The sequence below is a fragment of the Bufo bufo genome, chromosome 3 (assembly GCF_905171765.1).
Source record: "Bufo bufo chromosome 3, aBufBuf1.1, whole genome shotgun sequence".
NCBI classification, from domain to species: Eukaryota; Metazoa; Chordata; class Amphibia; order Anura; family Bufonidae; genus Bufo; species Bufo bufo.
The window spans coordinates 577,875,753-577,898,195 of record NC_053391.1 but is presented as its reverse complement, the minus strand read 5'-3'; the positions used below and the strand labels follow the sequence as shown (position 1 = coordinate 577,898,195).

At 45.2% G+C, this 22,443-nt stretch overlaps 1 protein-coding gene across 8 annotated transcripts in view; it reads right to left on the bottom strand.

The window, feature by feature from the left end:
- DTX3 (deltex E3 ubiquitin ligase 3) overlaps nucleotides 1-22,443 on the bottom strand; it is a 103,245-nt gene that overhangs the window by 12,658 nt on the left and 68,144 nt on the right. For all 8 annotated transcript variants that reach the window (XM_040425754.1, XM_040425752.1, XM_040425759.1 and 5 more), the window contains one exon: nucleotides 7,021-7,772. In XM_040425754.1, coding sequence (XP_040281688.1) covers nucleotides 7,021-7,772 — 752 coding nt within the window. The remainder of the gene's footprint in view (nucleotides 1-7,020; nucleotides 7,773-22,443) is intronic.

Genomic DNA, 22,443 nt, shown 5'->3' with positions numbered 1-22,443 from the left:
CCGGAGAGAATACCGCAGCATGCTGCAGTTTTCTTTCCGTCATGGGATGAGGAGCAAGACGGATCCGTCCCCACTGACTTGCATTCCTTACTTATTGTTGCTTCTCCCGCAATGCTGGGCAGTTTATAGCTTGAGTTTCAGTTGTGGATAGCTGGTGTGTGGATCTCAGCGGAGTTCCTGGTGCTTCCATAGCCCCTTTGAAGTTAAGTCTTTCCTTTCCCTTTTTGTATTTTGTTTGGGTTCTGTGTGTTGCATTTCCCTATTGTTTGTATAAGGCCTGAAAGAGACTCCTGTTCGTCCTTCCTTTTGGAGGAACAGGTAGTCTCGTCCCTGCCATTAGAACCAGGGTCCTATAGGACTAGATAGGACTCTAGGTATTCCTGTGTATCAACATACCTACATCTGGGGTCTGTTCATACTGGTAGTCAGTCAGGATTTTGGTTAGGGTGGTTACTAGGAGGTGTCCATCTTCCTTCCCTAGTTCTCAGACCTGATTCCCTGTTACGCCCTTCCCTACTATGATCGGTGTGGTGTTTCCCTCCCACACCGAAGCGTGACATAGAGGCTCATTTGCATATATTACATCTTTATTTTTATCAGTAATGCGGACACATATGAACATGGGACCAACACAGATGCCTTCAGCTGCCAAGTGCACATGTAACAGGTCAGCCAGTGTCATAGGTACAAATCTACTGACAGGTGCCCTTTAATGGACACTACAGCTGACACTCAGCCCAGGGGGAGGGGCGGTGCAGCTCCTCAGTGCAGTGAAGACCACTTCAGAGGGCAGGAGTGGCGCCATGTCTTAAAACTTTGATTTCTGACCTATGGAGCGAGTATAAGCAGCACCTCAGGTGCGGTATGACTGCTTCCAGGCCATTCCTCTACTGCAGTCAGCTATTCTGATGAGTGAAAACCGCCAACTACCTTTAATGCAAAATCACATTGTAACGGTCAGACTACCATGAATCGGTGGCTTTCGCCTGGTATTATTACACCCTAATCTGTAATCTATCTAGAAGTGTAGTTCTTCCCTCCACTGAATCTCACATTTGTGGCAGCGAGCCACGGACTGCATTATGGCGGGTCTCGCTGGATGAGTGACTGAATAAATCCACTGCGTGAACTCCGGTTCCGTTATAACCGCGGATTACATGTTATTAAAAGAAAATTGTTTATTAACTTGGCAAGAAGACGAGGGTGAAGTCATTTGTATTTAGGCGAGGTATGTGCATCTTCCTTTCTAAGTACATAGCTAATAAAGTTAACCATTTCATCACCCCGCTTTCTGTGTTTGCCTGCACGGTGGCATCTGTTAACCCTTGACTGCAAATATACATTTCAGGCAGCGGGATCTCGATATACTGAACAAATATGTGCCAAAGGGGTGCCATTAACTTAACATATGACAGGGCACTAACGTCACTCTACTGGCATCTCAGCGTAGAACCCCGTGCAGAGTGAACAAAAAGAGATTCAGGTAAAGAACCATAAACATGAAAGGTTTATCCTCTAGACAGAGCCGTATGAGGATAATCTGTAAAGCAAGTTATATAGTCGGACAGCCAAAAAAGTCACCTTTAACCACTTCAGGGCCAGGTTAATTTTTGTGTTTGCATCTTCATTTTTTCCTCATCGCCTTCTAAGAGCCCTAACTTTTTACTTTTCCCTTCACATAGCTGTATGAGGACTTGTTTCTCGGGGATAAAAATTGTATTTTGTAATGGCACCATTTAGTTTACCATTGAAAATTGGGAAAACAAATTATTTGTGGGGTGAAAATGGGAACAAAAAAATGCAATTCCACTATTGTTTTTTGGGTCCGGTTCTTATGGCTTCACTGTTCACTAAAAATGACATGACAATCAATGCAGTCCATATGTTTTTATTACGTTTTACTACTTTTAAAGAAAAAAAAAAACTTTCGAAAAAGTTTATTCTTTTTAGAACCATATTATGACACCAATAACTTTTTTATATTTTCATCTACAAAGCTGTTTGAGGGCTTTTTTTGGCAGGGCAAGGTGTAGTTTCTTTTGGTACCATTATGGGGTACATACGACTTTTTCAATCACTTTATATCCAATTTTTGGTGGGGGGCATGGTGGCCAAAAAACTGCAGATCAGACAATTAAATTTTTTTTTTCCTCTCGCGTCCACCATGCATGATAAATAGTTTAATTCCCTCACGACATCCGTCGTACAAACATGGTGGATGTCGGGTCTTTAAAGATGGAGTTGGATCTGGAGCGGAGTGAGCGCCATAGCTAGCAAATGCCTGCTGTTTCATACAGCAGACACCCGCGGCTAATGTCCACGATCAGCTGTGATGTCGAACGCAGACATTTAACCCCTCAGATGCTGTGGTGCCTGAGAAGCCGGAAACACGAGCTTCACAGGCCGGAAGTCGTTCCTTGAAAGTAATGAGCCTGAGTCTGTATTAGGCTTCCAGGCTCATTACTTGTATATTACAATTCAGACCAGAAGGCGGCAGCACTGAATTGTAATATAGCTATTTCTCTATAGGATAATGGAGTAAATTCCAGTAACCTATATAAATTGCATTCTGATGACTGCATGTTGTGGTCCACTTAGGGACCTAATAAAAAGTAAAAAAAAAAAAAAAAGTAAAAAAAATAATATATAAAAATTCAAGTTACCTACCCCCCTTTCCACAAAATCAAAATACTTAATAAAAAAAAAAATCAACATCATGGCATGGCTGCATGCTAAAACACCTGTCCTATTAAAAATACGGTGAATGGTGTAATGGGGGAAAAAATGGCTCATTTGCTGTTTTTTCATCACTTTACCTCCCCAAAAATTTAATAAAAAAGTGATCAAAAAGTCATAAACGCCCCAAAATGGTATTATCATCCCGCACAAAATGAGCCATCACACATCTCTGTACACATACGTATAAAAAAGTTATGGGGTCAGAATATGGAGATGAACAGAAAAAAATATTTTTTTTCAAAAGTCCCCCCCCCCCCCCAGTATTTAAATGCAAGAAAAACTATACATATGTGGTATGGCCGTAATCGTGCGGACCTGGAGAATGAAGAGCACAAGTCAGTTTTACAGGAAAAAAAAACAAAAGGGGGGCAAAAAACAAAACCGCTAAAATGGAAAATCGTTGCATCAGGAAGGGGTTAAAAGGATTCCCTGAGACTTTTATCTGATAGGTGGGGGTCCGACACCCGTGACCCCCATCGATCAGCGGCAGCCTTCTCTCTGCAAACCAAGCACAGCACCGTACATTGTATAGTGGCTGTACTTGGTATCACAGCTCATCCCCCTTCACTTCAAAGCAGTAAGAATGCTGCTGTGCTACAGTGAGCTCCTGGGGCCTTCTCAAACAGCTGATCGGCGGGGGTCCGGGTGTCGAACCCACACAAATCAGATACTCGATAAAAGCCCCACAATTTTGCTGCTGGGACTCCAATCGGAGGACAACCTGCAGTAGGTTAGATCCTTATTTCAACGGCCAAGGATCGGTCTAGTTATTGGGGATGAGCCTTTGACTTGCCGACAAACAACGAATCTGTATGGGGAAGAACAATCGCAGTAGTAGTCATCATTCATTCCCATGTAGAGGGGATGATTGCTACACTTAATGGCTCGGTGGTGACGTGCTGTTGTTCACATCTCCTCTCAGGCCATGGATTAGCTGGCAGTGGTACTGTGTATACATGTCACCACTTCCGCTCCAGCAGGGACTGGAAACAGCAGGGACACAAGCAGTGGCACCAGAACCAGGATACTGACAAAGATAGTTTGTTTTTGATTTCACAAGCTGTCCGAATCAGGGTTCCCTCTAAGCCTTGGCAGCTGTTGAGCGGGGTCGGCTCAGAGCTGGGCACAGCGCCATCAAAGGTGGGCGATAGGAAAACCTAAGATAATTGTCACATTAAAGAGCATACATTGTAACACCTGCACCATCCCGTACAATACAGTATAATCCCTGCCCCATGTTGTGTAACATACAGTATAAATAAGGCTACTTTCACACTAGCGTTCGGGTGTCCGCTCGTGCGCACCGTTTGAAGGGTCTCACAAGCGGCCCCGAACGCATCCGTCTGGCCCCAATGCATTCTCAGTGGACGCGGATCCGCTCAGAATGCATCAGTCTGCCAGCGTTCAGCCTCCGCTCCGCTCAGTGAGCGGACACCTGAACGCTGCTTGCAGCGTTCGGGTGTCCGCCTGGCCGTGCGGAGGCGAGCGGATCCGTCCACACTTACAATGTAAGTCAATGGGGACGGATCCGCTTGAAGATGACACTATATGGCTCAATCTTCAAGCGGATCCGTTCCCCATTGACTTTCAATGTAAAGTCTGAACGGATCCGCTCAGGCTACTTTCAGACTTAGAAAATTTTCTAAGTAATAATGCAGACGGATCCGTTCTGAACGGATGCAAACGTCTGCATTATCGGAGCGGATCCGTCTGATGAAACATCAGACGGATCCGCTCCGAACGCTAGTGTGAAAGTAGCCTAATCCTTACACCATGCTTTACTGAATACATTATAATCCCTGCACTATGCCGTACAATATATAGTATAGTTCATACACCATGCTACACAATAACCCCTACACCATGCTGTGTAATATACATTATAATCCACTATTAGTATTTAGCACTGTAGCTGTGAATCCAGCACTGGAGTGAGATATAAAAGTAAAGCCAGCTGCATGTCGCTCTCTCTTTCTCTGCAGATGCTTCCTCCTCCCCTCTCCAGACTTCTATGGGCAGCATGTAACCGCTCGAGATTCATTTTAGCAATGAACTGTGGTCGAATGACCAGTGCTGGAAGCAGGAGGAGGAAAAGTGTTTTTTATATGGAAAAAGAGGCATTATCTCTTATAAGATATATTGCAAAGTTCCTTATATTCTTCTTTTGATCTATGCACAGTTCATTGAAACGACACTGCCTATTCAGACAGACATAATGCGCTCTCTCCTATTTCTTTTTTCCAGGGATTACATGCAGGATGACCTTCCTAGTAGAACATAATGAAAAAAGAACAATAATTCTATATTTTGCAACCAGTCTATTAAACTGAAAGACCAGTTTCAATATACCCCATGCTTTGGGGATAGCTAGTTACCAAATCATTACATAAATGCATTCATCAGCACCAATTTGAAGTAGCTCCATTTAATACTCAGTGGATAACAGCTAGACAAGGATTAATTGGTTGTCTCTGCTTTTCATTATATATCATATGGTTGTGAACCATATGATCACTTGAGATTTAATTGACCACCCCTGAAAGCAAAGACCATATATAACCCATTATACACTCAGCCAAAAGTGGTATTCTACTTTAATCAATTTGATCTAGCTAATTAGTTTCCCTGAAAGATTACAGACTGCAATATTGGGCAAATCCTCGCTTTACTATGATACTGGAGAACCCATGGTTATAAAATTCTGATTTACCCATCTCAATGAAAAAAATACACAGTGGAGACAGCCACTCAACCTTGCAATGAGAAACAGCTTTTACATGGCTGGTCCTTTCAAAGAAGCGGTCAATATACATAGGTAATGATCATCTAGGCCAGAAAATCTGATCTAGACAAAGGGGTGGTCTTCTCAAAGAGATACCACCACTGCTAAAGACACTGCATTGTGATAGACACCATAATTACTGAGTAAGGGTTCATTCCCACGAGCGTATGTATTTTGCAGTCCACAAAACGTGGATCTGCACAAAATACGGATGACATCCATGTGACATCCATGTTTTTTTTTTTTGCAGACCCACTGTAACAATGCCTATTCTTGTCTGCAAAACAGCCAAAGAATAGGACATGTTCTATCTTTTTTGTGGGACTGCAGAACGGACATATGGATTCGGACAGCATGCGCTCTGCTGTCCGCAATTTTTGTGGCCCCATTGAAATGAAAGGGTCCGCATCTGATCCGCCAAAAATGCAGATCGGATGCGGAGTAAAAATACGGACACATGAATGGGGTCTAAAAGTGACCATATACATTAGATGAACATTTTCCAATCCAGCTGATTTTGATGGGATCAGTCAACCATCTAATGGTCCTGATTCTCCTGTGAAGGCAGATTTCAAAGGAAAGAAGGGTCAGGCATGTTGAATATTAAGAGGGTTGGCTCATCTCAAACATTGATGGCATATCGCTAGGAAACGCCATCAATATCAGATAGGTGCGGATCCCACCTCTGGGACCTGCTTCTATCTCCAGAAAAGGGTCCTCGAAGTTAAGAGCTAGAGCAACCCCACAGGTTCCTCTCTTCACAGCTATTGGAGTTCTGAAAGTAACTTGGCTATTTCTGGCAGTCCCATAGCAGTGAATCGACTCGGACTTGCGTGGGGCACTCTCTGTTTGCCACTATGGGACTTCCAAAAATACCCGAGTACGCTAGCTCAGCTATTTTCAGAACTTCCACAGAGGTGGATGGAGAGCACGCCACACGTGCGTGGTGTGCTCTCTTTCACTTTGCAGGACCTGTTCAGGATAGAGCGGGTCCTAGAGGTGGTTCCTATACCTATCTGACCTTGATGAACCAACCCCTTTACCATGCCCAATCCTTATGATGTTCTGAAGGAAGGGAAGCCACTACCAGACATGTCTGACAGCAGCCTCAGCTGAACATGGGTTGAGAGGATTAGATGGCAGCTATAGAGTGTTCCGCCAATAGATATCTAAGGGCTGTATTACACTGGCCGATACTAAAAAGCACACAACCCCTTTAAAAATCATCATCTGCTGCCGGCAAACAACTAGTCAGTATGGTGACGAGCGATCGCTCCTACCAATACCGTGGAGGAGATCGCTGCATGTAATAGCAGCGGTCTCATCCAGTAACAAGCAGGTGATTGCCTGGAAGGAATGCTTCCTTCCCAACAATCGTCTGCTACATCGTTTAATGTAATACAGCCCTATAGTGTATGGCCAAGTGAATTCCCAGATTTTACCACCAGATTTCCTGTCCCATAACAGTGTAGCTACAAGATCATTTAAATATCTCTTACCCCTTGGATGCCTGGTGGGAAGACATACTGGATGATAATCGTCCCATATTTTTCATAACCAGGAAGCAAAAGGCTGGAGTCCTTGGATACTAACATTCTACCGTTCTCAGGTTGGTTGCCCACAAGTTGCCCATAGAAACGACCACACATAGGACATGCTTTCTTCACTTGCAGAGCCCTGGTGATGCAATCTTCACAGAATGAATGCTGGCATTTCTCCAGGGTTTTTATGTTTTGAATCTCACCCAAGCAAATCGGACATTGGTTCTCTCGGTCATCCTCTACCTCTTCTCTTCGGTGGTCACGTGAGTTCCCATGACTGCCACTTGCCCCACTGGAGCTTCCAGGTAATCCCCGGCTGCTCGTACTTTGCTGACCTCGGCTATAGACATTACGGAGATGTAGCTCACCGGCGTGTTCACTGTTTTTATCTGTATAAGCCATGCAGCCTGAAATCTGGTGTTGTTTGCAGGACTTTTTTAATTCTTTCTCTGTATCTTTTAACAAAGATTTTAGAGCTTTTCTGACAAGTGAAATAGTATTTGCGGGCACGTGGCTGTCAAAAGATAACCTCAGTACATATATGTCAGAAGTTTCACCATCAATCAGGATGCGAACTCCACTGTCCTCTCTCAGTCGGTTCAGTTTGGATGGAGTCTCTTTGTTGAGGAAGTCCCAAACTGGCTTATGAACTGTGACTTTGTTCTTCGTGTTCACACCACAGGCAGCCATTCTGGACCAGACAAAGGAAACTTAAAGAAAGGAGAGAACAAGAAGTCAGTACAAAACGGAATGCAAATACCACAAAAGAACACATGCTGCATACAGACAAGTACACACTAAGATCACGTGTGCGTTGTATCTGGAAAGTACCGCATAGATTTTACTGATTACGGCCTTTTAGTAACACATTTCCCAGAAAAAGACAGGACTATAAAACACCTGAACAGAATTCCTGAAGGCGTTGTCTTGTCTTAGGCTATGTTCACACGAAGGATTCTGCACCAAAAACCGCACAACATCTGTGCCGAAACCCACTGTTTTCAATGGAGGTTTGCACCACTGTTCATGCGGCCGCAGGATACTTATGCGTGCTCTATTCTTAGTGCAGATTCCACGCAGACACTACTGGAAACTGTGGCGGGAGTCGGCTCGCAGATTAGCACTAATGAATGGGGATAAAACCGCAGGATTCGCTGCATTCAAACTGAAATAATGCGAGAATCAGGGGCAAAATCAGCCACATGAAGATAGACTTAGGGGAACATTTATTAAGACCGGCGCCGGTCTTAATAAGGCCCTGTGCTGGCGGTGGATCGCCAAAGTTATGTAGAGGCGCCAGCGGATCCACTGCCGCTTCTAAATGTAAAACAGAGCACGGACCGCACCGTATTTTACGGATTCAGGGTTCTGTGCTATACAAATCTGGCCATGTGGAGATAACTGAACAGTTGAGGGTGGACACATCTGTACGCTAATTCCATCACATTCATCACTACATTATTTATATGATATTTCCTACTTGATTTATGAAGGCACCTTCATTGTGTAAATTAGCTCTGAGCACAAGTAAAACTCCACTGTATTTATCTTCACAGCTCCATTAGCAGCAGAATGGTGCGCATGAGGGATGAATAATAGGTGATTGCTTAAGGAGGCCCCCTGCTTCTTCTCTACAGCCTCAGTGCTAGTTGTCACCAGGACCAGCTTTGTGGGGTGTTAGGGTCCATATATATAATACTCTGCCCTGTTTGTTTAGTTTAAGGGTAAAGCCCAACAGTGGGGATGGTATTAAAGCGTACCTGTTTCAGGGGCGCTGCCTGTGTGGCACCATTTTTTGGGGAGTAACTTTAGCGATCACACAGGTATTTCTGAAGTACGGTATTTGGGGCCCCTGTGCCTCACAGCAGGTACAGTCAGACTGGCTGTAAGACTTTTTTATGGCAATTTAGGCTAGAGTGAACCAGGAGGAAAAATGAACAACTACAATAAGAGAGGATATAACTGTACTGTAATCACTTATACAGTCTGCAGAGCGCCTGTGTTGAGCTACTATTTATCACAATACAAACACTATATGGTGGTAATATTGGTCTTAGTATGGTCTGCATTTATCAGTAACAGTATGGTGGTAATATTATTAAGTCACTATTGAGGGGTAACGTTCATGGTCATGGTATGGCAGCATTATCCGGGCCTTCTATAGCGGTATCTTTGTACACTGTATTTTGTATGCGAGTAATATTTGATCACTGTATGGTGGGAATATTTAGTCCTTGTATAGTGCTATTGTGTGTGTGACAGGGGGACATGTGCCCCTGATCTTTTAGGACAATAGCAACACCTCTGGCAGGCAGTGAGGCAGCACTCTGCACATCACCTTCTGAACCGACTACATGCTCCTATCATGACGGTATAATATTTCAGCATTTACATTTTTTTTGCCAGCGCCACACTTTGTCGAAAACTGTCCCTAGTTGTCACTCTGTAAACACCTCGGTGATACAATGAGAACTTGACTTGCTCAGGTTTTGAGGCTGAGAGGATTTGCAAATAAAATAAAAAAGTCCTGCTGTTCCAGTGCTGTGGCTATTGTCCACACTGCTTACTGTCCAGTCCAGACTGGAAGTGATGACATTTTTTTCCCATTCATGTGACCACTGCAGCCAATCCTTGATCTCAGTGGTCGCGTGTGCAAGAATAGCATGTCGCTGCGGAGGCTGAGCAGTCACAAGCTGATCTGAAACATATGCCCACTGAGGCCAGTGATTGGCTGCAGCAGTCACGTGAATAGGAGCAGAGTGTCATCACTTCTAGTCTGCTGGGGACAGGTGTCACAGCGTTGGAATGGCAGGATGTTCATACAGTGACTTACGGGTTTTTATATTTTTAAACACCCTGTAATTCATTTTTATTCTTCCGGTCAAACAACCCCTTTGAGTGTTAGTTACAGTAGAGCAGCACTGTCCTTCCCTTTACTCTTGTTTTGCAACCAATGAACAGAAGGATAAGCAGACATCTCAGTAAGGAGGGCATTCACACGACTGTATTTTCGGTCCGCATCCGATCTGCATTTTTTTGCGGATCGGATGCTGACCCATTCATTTCAATGGGGCTGCAAAAGGTGTGCTGTCTGCCTGCATCTGTAGTTCCCTTCTGCAGCCCTGCAAAAAAAAATAATAGAACATAGCCTATTCTTACAGGCATTTCTAACAAAATCACTGTTGTACGGATCCCCTTTTTGCGGACCGTAAAATGGATACAGTCGTGCGACTGCCCCCTTAATCACAACTTCGGACGTAAATCACAGCTCTGGTCTAACCAGTGCAGAAGCAGGTGGACTATACGGCTATACTGTACAATACTGTGTAATATTACAGAAAGAATTGTCATGAAGTGAAGTCCTTTGCGGTATGAAGTGAACCATAACATATGATCAGAGCTGTCATATTTTGTAAGACAAGGACAGACTAGCTAGTGTGAATAAATGACATTGCGTTCCTCCAGCAGTTCACCGTCCGCCTCATGTCTGACATGAGAACAGCCTGCCTTTCAATCAATCACCACAAGTGGCCAGACCTGCCATTTCTCATGGGGCGCGGAGACGAGCTGACGATTTCTACCCATGAATAAGCATTAGAGAATGAAGTAAGTGTCATCTAGTGTGCCGCTGCAGAGGTTGGTAGCATCACCCACCTGCTCCATAGGAACCACTATTCTGATGTCTATGATCAGGCACCAGCACAGCTGAGGGACACGACTACCGCTGTGTCTGAAGTGGTCACAAGAGCGACTTTTAGGTGATTATATCATCCTACTGAAAGAAGAACGGCACGCCCATGCAATTTATTACAGTGGCATCATATTTGTATGAGATGGATAAATCATAGCGCCACCTCAAACAGTAGTTACCGCCCTCTACACCTCGCGCACTTATGCCATGGAAAATGTCACTGTGCAGGAATAGGAAAGGTACGACATGTCTCGGAACGTGGATAATGCACGCAATGGTATCCCACCACACATGGGGGGTAATGTACTAAAGACCGGCATGCCGGTCTTAGTACAAAGCCCACTGGAGTATGATTTCACCAATTTATTAAGAAGCGCGTGCCTCTGATGACTGTGGCACACCCTGGACTTGTGTGTCCATTCAGCGTGGCCAACCCCTTTAATCCCACCAGAACCTGATAAATCTGCCTCAATATCTATTTCTTGCCTGTATGGGATACAGTGTATTCAAAGGTTATTAAATGTGAGACATATAGAAGGCAAGTAAATTTTTACTGGTAAGTCATCTAAAAGAAAATATCCCTTGTCCCACCCCTCTACTAAAAACAGACACCTTAAAAGGTGTTGTCCAAGTTTAATAAAAACTTGGGCATCCCTTTAAATCTACTAAAATAACAAAAGAAGAGATACTGTATTCACCTGCTGCTTCCAGTGCCGGTCTCCCCACTGCTGTTTGTTTTCTTGCCTGATGTTCTGTGCAGGTAAGTCACCGTTGCAGCCAATCGCTGGCCCCAGAAGTGTTGTCCAGTGTACTGCTGATGCCAGTGATTGACCTCTGTGCACAGAACCTCACCACTGCAGCCAGGAAGATGGCGTTAGTGGCGCGGAGGACCGGAGTAGAAGCAGGGGAGAAAAGAGGTGAACGTCACTCTTTTTGTTATTTTAGCACACGTACAGGGGCTTCCCGGGTTTTTACTGACCTTGGACAATGCCTTTAAGCATCTTATGGGGCGTCTAGACAGGGGTCGCTTTGATGTGACAACCCCTTTAAGATAACTGGAAAATTATGCACAATAGAAATATTGTTTAATGGGGTTGTCCCAGAATGAAAATCTAGCACCTATCAAAACAATGCACATTTTCCCCATCTGAATGGAGCTGTGGTCGAGGATGCACATTCAATAGTAGGCAAATTAATGGAAACCCTATTAAAGGATAGGATTGTGGAACATCTAAAATCCCATGGATTGCAAGATGAAAAACAACATGGGTTTACTTCAGGGAGATCATGTCAAACAAATCTTATAGATTTTTTTGACTGGGTGAATAAAATAATAGACGGTGGAGGTGCAGTAGACATCGCATATCTAGATTTTAGTAAGGCTTTTGACACTGTCCCACATAGAAGACTTATCAATAAACTGCAGTCATTGAGCATGGACTCCCATATTGTTGAGTGGATTAGGCAGTGGCTGAGTGACAGACAACAGAGGGTTGTAGTCAATGGAGAACATTCAAAACAAGGTAATGTTACCAGTGGGGTTCCACAGGGATCTGTACTGGGACCAATTTTGTTTAATATCTTCATAAGTGATATTGCAAAAGGCCTCGCTGGTAAGGTTTGTCTTTTTGCTGATGACACAAAGATATGTAACAGGGTTGATGTTCCTGGAGGGAAACGCCAAATGGAAAAGGATTTAGGAAAACTAGAAGAATGGTCAGAACTCTGGAAACTGAAATTTAATGTGGATAAGTGCAAGATAATGCACCTGGGGCGTAAAAACCCAAGGGCAGAATATAGAATATTTGACACAGTCCTGACCTCAGTATCTGAGGAAAGGGATTTAGGAGTAATTATTTCAGAAGACTTAAAGGTGGGAAGACAATGTAATAGAGCAGCACGAAATGCCAGCAGAATGCTTGGATGTATAGGGAGAGGTATAAGCAGTAGAAAGAGTGAAGTGCTTATGCCGCTGTACAGAACACTGGTGAGACCTCACTTGGAGTATTGTGCGCAGTACTGGAGGCCATCTCTCCAGAAGGATATAGATACTCTAGAGAGAGTTCAGAGAAGAGCTACTAAACTAGTACATGGATTGCAGGATAAAACTTACCAGGAAAGGTTAAAGGACCTTAATATGTATAGCTTGGAAGAAAGAAGAGACAGAGGGGATATGATAGAAACTTTTAAATACATAAAGGGAATCAACTCAGTAAAGGAAGAGAGCATATTTAAAAGAAGAAAAACTACCACAAGAGGACACAGTTTTAAATTAGAGGGGCAAAGGTTTAAAAGTAATATAAGGAAGTATTACTTTACTGAGAGAGTAGTGGATGCATGGAATAGCCTTCCTGCAGAAGTGGTAGCTGCAAATACAGTGAAGGGGTTTAAGCATGCATGGGATAGGCATAAGGCCATCCTTCATATAAGATAGGGCCAGGGGCTATCCATAGTATTCAGTATATTGGGCAGACTAGATGGGCCAAATGGTTCTTATCTGCCGACACATTCTATGTTTCTATGTTTCAAAGTCAAAGGACGTCTTTAGAGAGTCAGGTGCAACACTCGGCTGTCTCCGGGAATATTCTGGAGTTTGAATGGAGCAGCAGTGCGCATCCTCAATGCTTGCTCTATTCAAATGGGATCGCTTGTGGTACCATCGACCCAACGGATCAGACACTTATTACCTCTAGTGTGTATAGGCGATAAGTTCTCATTCTGGGACACCCCTTTAACTAGTAATAACTGAGCAGAACCAGGTTACAGGGGTTGTGTCAAGTATGAATGTTAACTAACTGTCCCAGCAGGCAGACCCCCCCCATTGATACTGAAAACGGGGATCACTTGTTCCCATCCTGATGGAGCAGCAGGCTAAGCATGGGATTGCCAGAGCGGCAGTCCTAAAGATAGGGAAAGGAGTGGCATTGCTGCTCCTGACAGTACAGTACTCAGGAGCTGTAATCGTACTGACCCAGACAGTAAAGTTATTGTGTTATTTATGCCACAAAATGTATAACTCAGTGCCAGTATTGCTGTTTGTCATCTGTGTGATATCCACATCCGTGCTGCTGTGCCACAAATTATAGAACAAGTCCTATTTTTGTCCATTTTGCTGACAATAATAGGTAGTTCTACAAGGAAAATGCAGAAGGCACGCGTCCGGTATCTATATTTTGTGGATCCGCGGTGGCAAAATATATAAGGTCGTGTGCATAATCCCTAAGTAATGTGTACCCAACATGGTACCATTTAAAACGACAACTTGTCCTGCAAAAAAACAAGCTACATCTCCAGAAAAATAAAAATGTTATGGCTCTTGGAATGTGACGATGAAAACATGTAGAAAAAAAGAAATCGCTTGATTACTAAGGCCCAAAACAGGTTGGTCACTAAGGGTTAAGTTAATATATCAGCTATAAATGTAACAGCGTCTTGCTAGCCTTATGACACCTTATAGCTTGATTAATACACCATTGTACAAACACATTTTCATGTTTTTGCGATGTCTACAGTGACATCTCAGCTTTATCTATGACAGATCTGCCCCAGAATTAGTGAAGTGCCAGTTTCACATTACATCCTCTTATGGATGTTCAGTTTGGTTGCCTTAAATATATATATTTTTTTTCTTGTGATCTGCTCTGGGAAAGGAAATTTTCCCATGTAACGTGTAAGTTCCTGCTTTATATTACCGTAAATTGTGAGAAGCCAAGTCTGGCTGACATTTAAAATGTTCTAAACTGACCCAACTCTATAACTCCAAAATTGAATTAACTTCCGAGATAAACATGGCAGTTTTCTTCTTTTGGTTCTCACAGTCCAAAATAAATGGGTAAATAAATGACTGGTGCTGACAAGGAATCCATCCTGCTGTAATCTTGTGTCGGTGCCAGCGTCTTGCCTTATTTTTCATCTCCACAACTGTGAAAATATTTGGAAAATCTGCCAGCATAATTAAATAAACTAAAAAAGAAGGAATTTCTGAAAATGTGAATCGGTAATTTGTGCAGTAAGCTGGCAGTGTGAAGATATCCTGCAGGGAACGGATCAAAGATAACGGTGTGCAAAAAAAGGGCTTTATGTTATAGCCGAGGTCGGTGCCCTAGGCTAGGGCAGAATATTACAGCTCTGTACTATATTGTGCTGTGTGGATAATACGAGCGCAACCACACCTCCCGCATAGAGCATACCCCCACACCTCCCGCATAGAGCATACCCCCACACCTCCCGCATAGAGCATACCCCCACACCTCCCGCATAGAGCATACCCCCACACCTCCCTCATAGAGCATACCCCCACACCTCCCTCATAGAGCATACCCCCACACCTCCCGCATAGAGCATACCCCCACACCTCCCGCATAGAGCATACCCCCACACCTCCCTCATAGAGCATACCCCCACACCTCCCTCATAGAGCATACCCCCACACCTCCCGCATAGAGCATACTCCCACACCTCCCGCATAGAGCATACCCCCACACCTCCCGCATAGAGCATACCCCCACACCTCCCGCATAGAGCATACCCCCACACCTCCCTCATAGAGCATACCCCCACACCTCCCGCATAGAGCATACCCCCACACCTCCCGCATAGAGCATACCCCCACACCTCCCGCATAGAGCATACCCCCACACCTCCCGCATAGAGCATACCCCCACACCTCCCTCATAGAGCATACCCCCACACCTCCCGCATAGAGCATACCCCCACACCTCCCGCATAGAGCATACCCCCACACCTCCCGCATAGAGCATACCCCCACACCTCCCGCATAGAGCATACCCCCACACCTCCCTCATAGAGCATACCCCCACACCTCCCGCATAGAGCATACCCCCACACCTCCCGCATAGAGCATACCGCCACACCTCCCGCATAGAGCATACCCCCACACCTCCCGCATAGAGCATACCCCCACACCTCCCTCATAGAGCATACCCCCACACCTCCCGCACAGAGCATACCCCCACACCTCCCTCATAGAGCATACCCCCACACCTCCCGCATAGAGCATACCCCCACACCTCCCGCATAGAGCATACCCCCACACCTTCCGCATAGAGCATACACCCACACCTCCCGCATAGAGCATACCCCCACACCTCCCGCATAGAGCATACCCCCACACCTCCCGCATAGAGCATACCCCCACACCTCCCGCATAGAGCATACCCCCACACCTCCCTCATAGAGCATACCCCCACACCTCCCGCATAGAGCATACCCCCACACCTCCCTCATAGAGCATACCCCCACACCTCCCGCATAGAGCATACCCCCACACCTCCCGCATAGAGCATACCCCCACACCTTCCGCATAGAGCATACACCCACACCTCCCGCATAGAGCATACCCCCACACCTCCCGCATAGAGCATACCCCCACACCTCCCGCATAGAGCATACCCCCACACCTCCCGCATAGAGCATACCCCCACACCTCCCGCATAGAGCATACCCCCACACCTCCCGCATAGAGCATACTCCCACACCTCCCGCATAGAGCATACCCCCACACCTCCTGCATAGAGCATACCCCCACACCTCCCGCATAGAGCATACTCCCACACCTCCCGCATAGAGCATACTCCCACACCTCCCGCATAGAGCATACCCCCACACCTCCCGCATAGAGCATACTCCCACACCTCCCGCATAGAGCATACCCTCACACCTCCCGCTCTCTGTGGTCAGTGACTGGCTGCTGTGTATGCACATAATCACTAGCCTGAGGGGTATTAGCCAAACTGCCCAAAATTGTTTTATGTAACACATATGGGTGACATCCAATCATACTTTAAAAGGACATTCTCATTGTAAACATTTATGGCATAAATGATTTTGGGGCAGTCACCAATCAGGTGAACAGAAGGTCCCCTGCTCCTTTTAGGGATTTTACTGTCTAAATCAGGCATCCTCAAACTGCGGCCCTCCAGCTGTTGTAAAACTACAACTCCCACAATGCCCTGCTGTAGGCTGATACCAGTAGGCTGTTCAGGCATGCTGGGAGTTGCAGTTTTGCAACAGCTGGAGGCCTGCAGTTTGAGGATGCCTGGTCTAAATAGTATGGTTATGATGGGAATACCTCTTTAAGGCAGAACGGGTGCGGAACAAAACATACAACCGTCTGAATGAGCCCTAAGTGTGGTTGCCTATTGCCCACTAGCTTGTGTCCACCATCCTCTAACCAAGCTCTGATTATAACAGTGGTTGTCTATTTCCCACCAGCTTCTCTCCACCATCCCCTAATCTAACCTCATTATAACAGTGGTCGTCTATTTCCCACGAGCTTCTCTCCACCAAACATAACCTCATTAAAACAGTGGCTGTCTATTGCCCACCAGCTTTTGTCCACCATCCCCTAACCTAGCCTCATTATAAGTATTCGTCTACATGCCACCAGTTTCTGTCCACCATCCTAACTGTAGATGGCAGCAGCACTGGTAACTACATGTCTAATCACAATTTGACCAGGCATCACATACAAAGTTTGAAGCCAGATTACAGCTACAGTACCAGTCAAAAGTTTGGACGCACATTTTCATTCCTTGGTTTTTCTCTCCCCCTCCCCCCCTACATTGCAGATTAATATTGAAGACATAAAAATGATGAAGGAACACATATGGAATCAAGTAGTAAAAAAAAAGTGTTAAACAAACCAGAATATGTTTTAAAGAAGCCCCCTTTCGCTTTGATGACAGCTTTAGGCCTCATGCACACGGCCGTTGTGCGGCCGTTCTGTGCATTGGGGACCGCAATTGCAGTCCCCAATGCACGGGAAACATCCGTGCAGCGGGCCAGGCACATTCAACTTGAATGGGTCCGTGGTCTGTCCGCACCGCAAAAAAAATGACGTCCTATTTATTTGCAGTGCGGAACAACGGAAAGAAACATCACGGAAGCACTCCGTAGTGCTTCCGTTGTTCCATTCCTTACTCCGTTCCCCATCTCCGAAAATGCGGACCCATTCAAGTGAATAGGTCCGCATCCGTGATGCAAACGGCCGGTGGCCATGGATTGCCGACCCGCTGTTTGTGGGCTGCAATACGGCCACGGCTGCCCAACGGCCGTGTGCATGAGGCCTTACACAGCTCTTGGTTTTCTCTCAATCAGCTTCATGAAGTAGTCACCTGGAAATGTTTTCAATTAAGGCTACTTTCATACTAGCGTTAATATTTTCCGGTATTGAGATCCGTCATAGGGTCTCAATACCGGAAAAAAAACTGTTCCGTTTTGTCCCTATTCATTGTCAATGAGGACAAAACGTAACTGAACAGAAAGGAGTGCTGCAAAATGCATTCCGTTCCGTTCTCATACAGGAGAGCAAACCGCAGCAAGCTGCGATTTGCTTTCCGTCCTGGGATGCGGAGCAAGTCAATTGTGATGGATCCATTTTCTCTGACACAATAGAAAACAAATCCGTCCCCCATTGACTTACAATGGAGTTCATGACAGATCCGTCTTGGGTATGTTAAAGATAATACAACCGGATCCGTTCATAACGGATGCAGACGGTTGTGATATCAGTAACGGAAGCGTTTTTGCTGAACCCTGCCGGACTCAGCAAAAATACAAGTGTGAAAGTAGCCTTACTGTATGTTTTGTCAAGAGTTCCTTTCTTGCCTTCATAATGCGTTTGACACCATCACTTGTGTTGAGCTGAGGTAAGACCAGTACACACTTCCATATTCTACTAATGTTCTAATCTACATTATGGCAAGAACCACTCAACTAAGTAAAGAAAAACAACAGTCTAAGATTACTTGAAGACACGAAAATCAGTCAATCCAGGAAATCTCGAGAACTTTGAAAAAATCCTCAAGTGCAATCATGAAAACCATCAAATTCTATGATGAAACTGGCACTGATGAGGACCGCCCCAGGAAACAAAGACCAAGAGTTACATAAACAGCAAATTGACAGCACTTCAAATTAGAGCCTACATAAATGCTTTACAGAGGAGCAACAAGAAGAAGAAAAGAAGTGGGCCAAAAAAACACAAGCAATGGACATTAGACCAGTGGAAATCTGTACTCAGTATCAAAATATGAGATTCCCAACTGCTATGTCATTGTGAGTGAAATGCAGAAAAGATGAGTGGATGGTTTCTAACTGTGGGTCATTCCGACCGTGAAGCAAAGGGGAGGAGGTGTAATAATTAGGGGGGTGCTTTGCAGATGACACTGTTGATGATTTATTCAAAAATAAAGCCACACTTATCCCGCATGTCTACCATGGAACTCTGCAGTGACATGCCACCCCATTTGCTTTGCGCACAGTAGGACCATCATTTGTTTTTCAACAGGACAATGACCCAAAACATACCTTCAGGATATGTAAAGGCTATCTGACCAAGAAGAAGACCGATGGAGTGCTGCATTAGATGACATGGCCTCCACAATCACTCGACCTTAACCAAACTGAGATGGTTTGGGATGAGTTGACAACAAGTGCTCAGCACCTATGGCAGTGATGGCTAACCTCTGGCACTCCAGCTGTGGTGAAACTACAACTCCCTGCATGCTCCATTAATTTCTCTAGGGCTCTTCTCATAGCTTCACAGAAATGAATGGAGCATGCAGGGAGTCGTAGTTTCACGACAGCTGGAGCGCCAGATGTTAACCACCACAGAACTATAGGAACTCCTTCAAGACTGTTGGAAAACCATTCCAGGCGACTACCTCTTGAAGCTGGATGAGAGAATCCCAAAAGGGTGCAAGGCTTTCAAAGCAAAAGGGGGCTACTTTGAAGAATCTAAAATATATTCTGATTTAACATATTTTTTTAATACTTACGGTAATTCCATATGTATTCCTTCAATATGAAACTACAATGTGAAAAAAAAAAGAAAAGAAAAACCATGTAGTGAGAAGGGGGTGTCCAAACTGGTGCTACTTTTAGTTACTGAGATCATTTCAAAATGTAACCAGAAAATGGAAGGCACAGGAGCAACTACAGACTACATCATGTACATGAAAAGGCCCTAAACAAACTGCAGCCCAGTGCAGGGAAGGACAGAAACAACTGGTCGATAACAGCTTTACATCATCTACAGGAAGCAGCCTGAGGAGATTCATTGACAATGGCAGATTTGGGGTCGTCACCCAGTGCACTGCCGTGGTGTTTCTATTGAGCTACCCAGGCACACTTTGCCAGATATTTGATAACTCAGAAACCTACAAGACATAGCGATGATCTACAAGTGGAAATTCACATGGTACAGTATGCCTTTTAGTTCAAGATAAAAGTTAAAGGGATTCTGTCACCTGGATTTTAGTGACAGAGCTTTTAACATCATCACATCAGTCTGCTCGTTTTGTATTAAAATATACTAGTAGTACTACCCTAAGTGTTGTCCTTTGTCTCGAAAATCGCTTTTATTAATATAGTAATTACCTGAGTAAGGAGCCCAAGGGGCTGTCCCTCCGGCCGTTGGTGCCCAGCCGCGCCCCTTCTCCTGGAGCCCAGCCGCGCCCCTTCTCCTGGAGCCCAGCACCGCCCCACTGCTAATTTATTCGCTCCTCATTGCCGGCTGGCGCATGTGCAGTGCGTCCTGTGAGGCAGATTCCAGGCGCTGACATGTGTATCCACGGCGCATGCGTGAGCTTATGGCTCAGCGAACGCATTTCGTGGATAGACAAAGGGCTGGGTTTACACCTGAGCGTTTTAAACAGTGCGTTCCTACGCGCTGTAAAACGCTCAACAGGCAAGAACCAATGATTCCCTATGGGCATGGTTCTCACCTGAGCGTTTTACAGCGCGTACGAACAGCGTACAGGACCTTTTTTGGGGCGTATTGTCGCGCGTTCCCTCCAATAGACTTCAGCGGGAACGCGCGACAATGGCCGTTTCTTGTTTGCTCATTTAAAAACGCGCGTACGTACGCGCGTTTCGTCCTTGACAACAGACCACTCCTAGGTAGGGCTGCACGATATATCAAAAAAATAATCGAATCGTGATAATCACCAAATGCGATATGGCGATTTGACAGACCCGAAAATGCTGCGATTATATATGAAGGGGCCCCGTGCACATAACTGGCTTTGTGTGTAAAGTATTTTACTACTCTCTGAAACAAGCTCTCTCCTATTGATAAAATGGCCAGCCTCTGTACTCACTTTCAATATGAATGTACTGCAGCAAGCGGCAGCGAGCTGGCCGGCCGGCGCGTGACTGACGTCACTTAGTAACGCTCCTGCTTCCTGAATTAAGTGGGAGGAGCGTTACTAAGTGACATCAGTCACACGCCGGCCGGCCAGCTCGCTGCCGCTTGCTGCAGAGCATTCATATTGAAAGTGAGTACAGAGGCTGGCCATTTTATCAATAGGAGAGAGCTTGTTTCAGACAGTAGTAAAATACTTTACACACAAAGCCAGTTATGTGCGCAGTTCAGGACACATGAGGGGACACATAGGGCCATGAGGGGGACCAGCATAAGATGCTATATGTGTGCCTTATGCTGGCCCCCCTCATGGCCCTATGTGTCATAGCACACATCCCCTATAACAGTGCCATCCACAGATCCACCCCATAACAGCGTCATCCACAGGTCCCCCATAAGTGTCCTCCACAGATCCCCCATAACACTGTCCTCCACAGATCCCCCATAACAGTGTCCTCCACAGATCCCCCATAACAGTGTCCTCCACAGATCCCCCATAACAGTGTCCTCCACAGATCCCCCATAACAGTGTCCTCCACAGATCCCCCATAACAGCGTCATCCACATATCCCCCACATAACAGCGTCATCCACAGGTCCCCCATAAGTGTCCTCCACAGATCCCAACACGCGCGTATTACGAGCGTTTCCTAAATACAAAAACGCCTGAAAAAAACGCCTGTAAAATGCGCATACCCAATACGCTCAGGTGTGAACCCAAATAGTAATACTAGTATATTTTAATACAAAACGAGCAGACTGATGTGATGATGTTAAAAGCTCTGTTACTAAAAGCCAGGTGACAGAATCCCTTTAAGACATCAATCTTCAGGTCAGGATGTAAAATAATTGTCCTCATACAAAAATTACACTGTGTACAGGGAATCTAAAAGATTTTGTAAAGATTTTATAGAGCCATAAACCTGTTTTATCCCAGAAGATGGTTTAAGTTAGAGGGGTAAAGCTTTCAATTACACTGACTTTAATGGTTCTCACAGACATAATAACAAGGTTGACCAAGCCTGCTGATTTTGGTGGGACCAGCTCACTATTTTATGAGTATTCTCGGCATATCGACTGCTGTAAACTGGCCATACACAGAGATACAATTTCAGGTGGGGGTAGCCATCCCTTCAATGTTTTTGGGGGGCCTCCCGATTCTCCCCTGATGGTAATTTTGGGGGTCATAGGGATTGGCAGTTGGGTTATCTTCCTACTGAGAACACATGGTTGCTTCGCCAAATCAAGCAGCCATGGTTATGTGTCACGATGGGGAGTGGGGGAAACTCCCCACTGTATAAAGTGAGGTAAACCAGGAGACAACTAGACCAGAGACCGGGATAAGGGAGCTAGTCACCTCCTATCACCATCCTAATCCTGGCCCTGACTCCTACCCGTATGAGCGGTCCCAGAAGGTAGGACGGCTCATACCCTAGGGATAATGTCAGGGCCTGAGACATCCTGTTCCTCCAGGACACCTAAAAACAGGAGTCTCCACCGGCCTAGGTGCAAGGAAAGGAAAG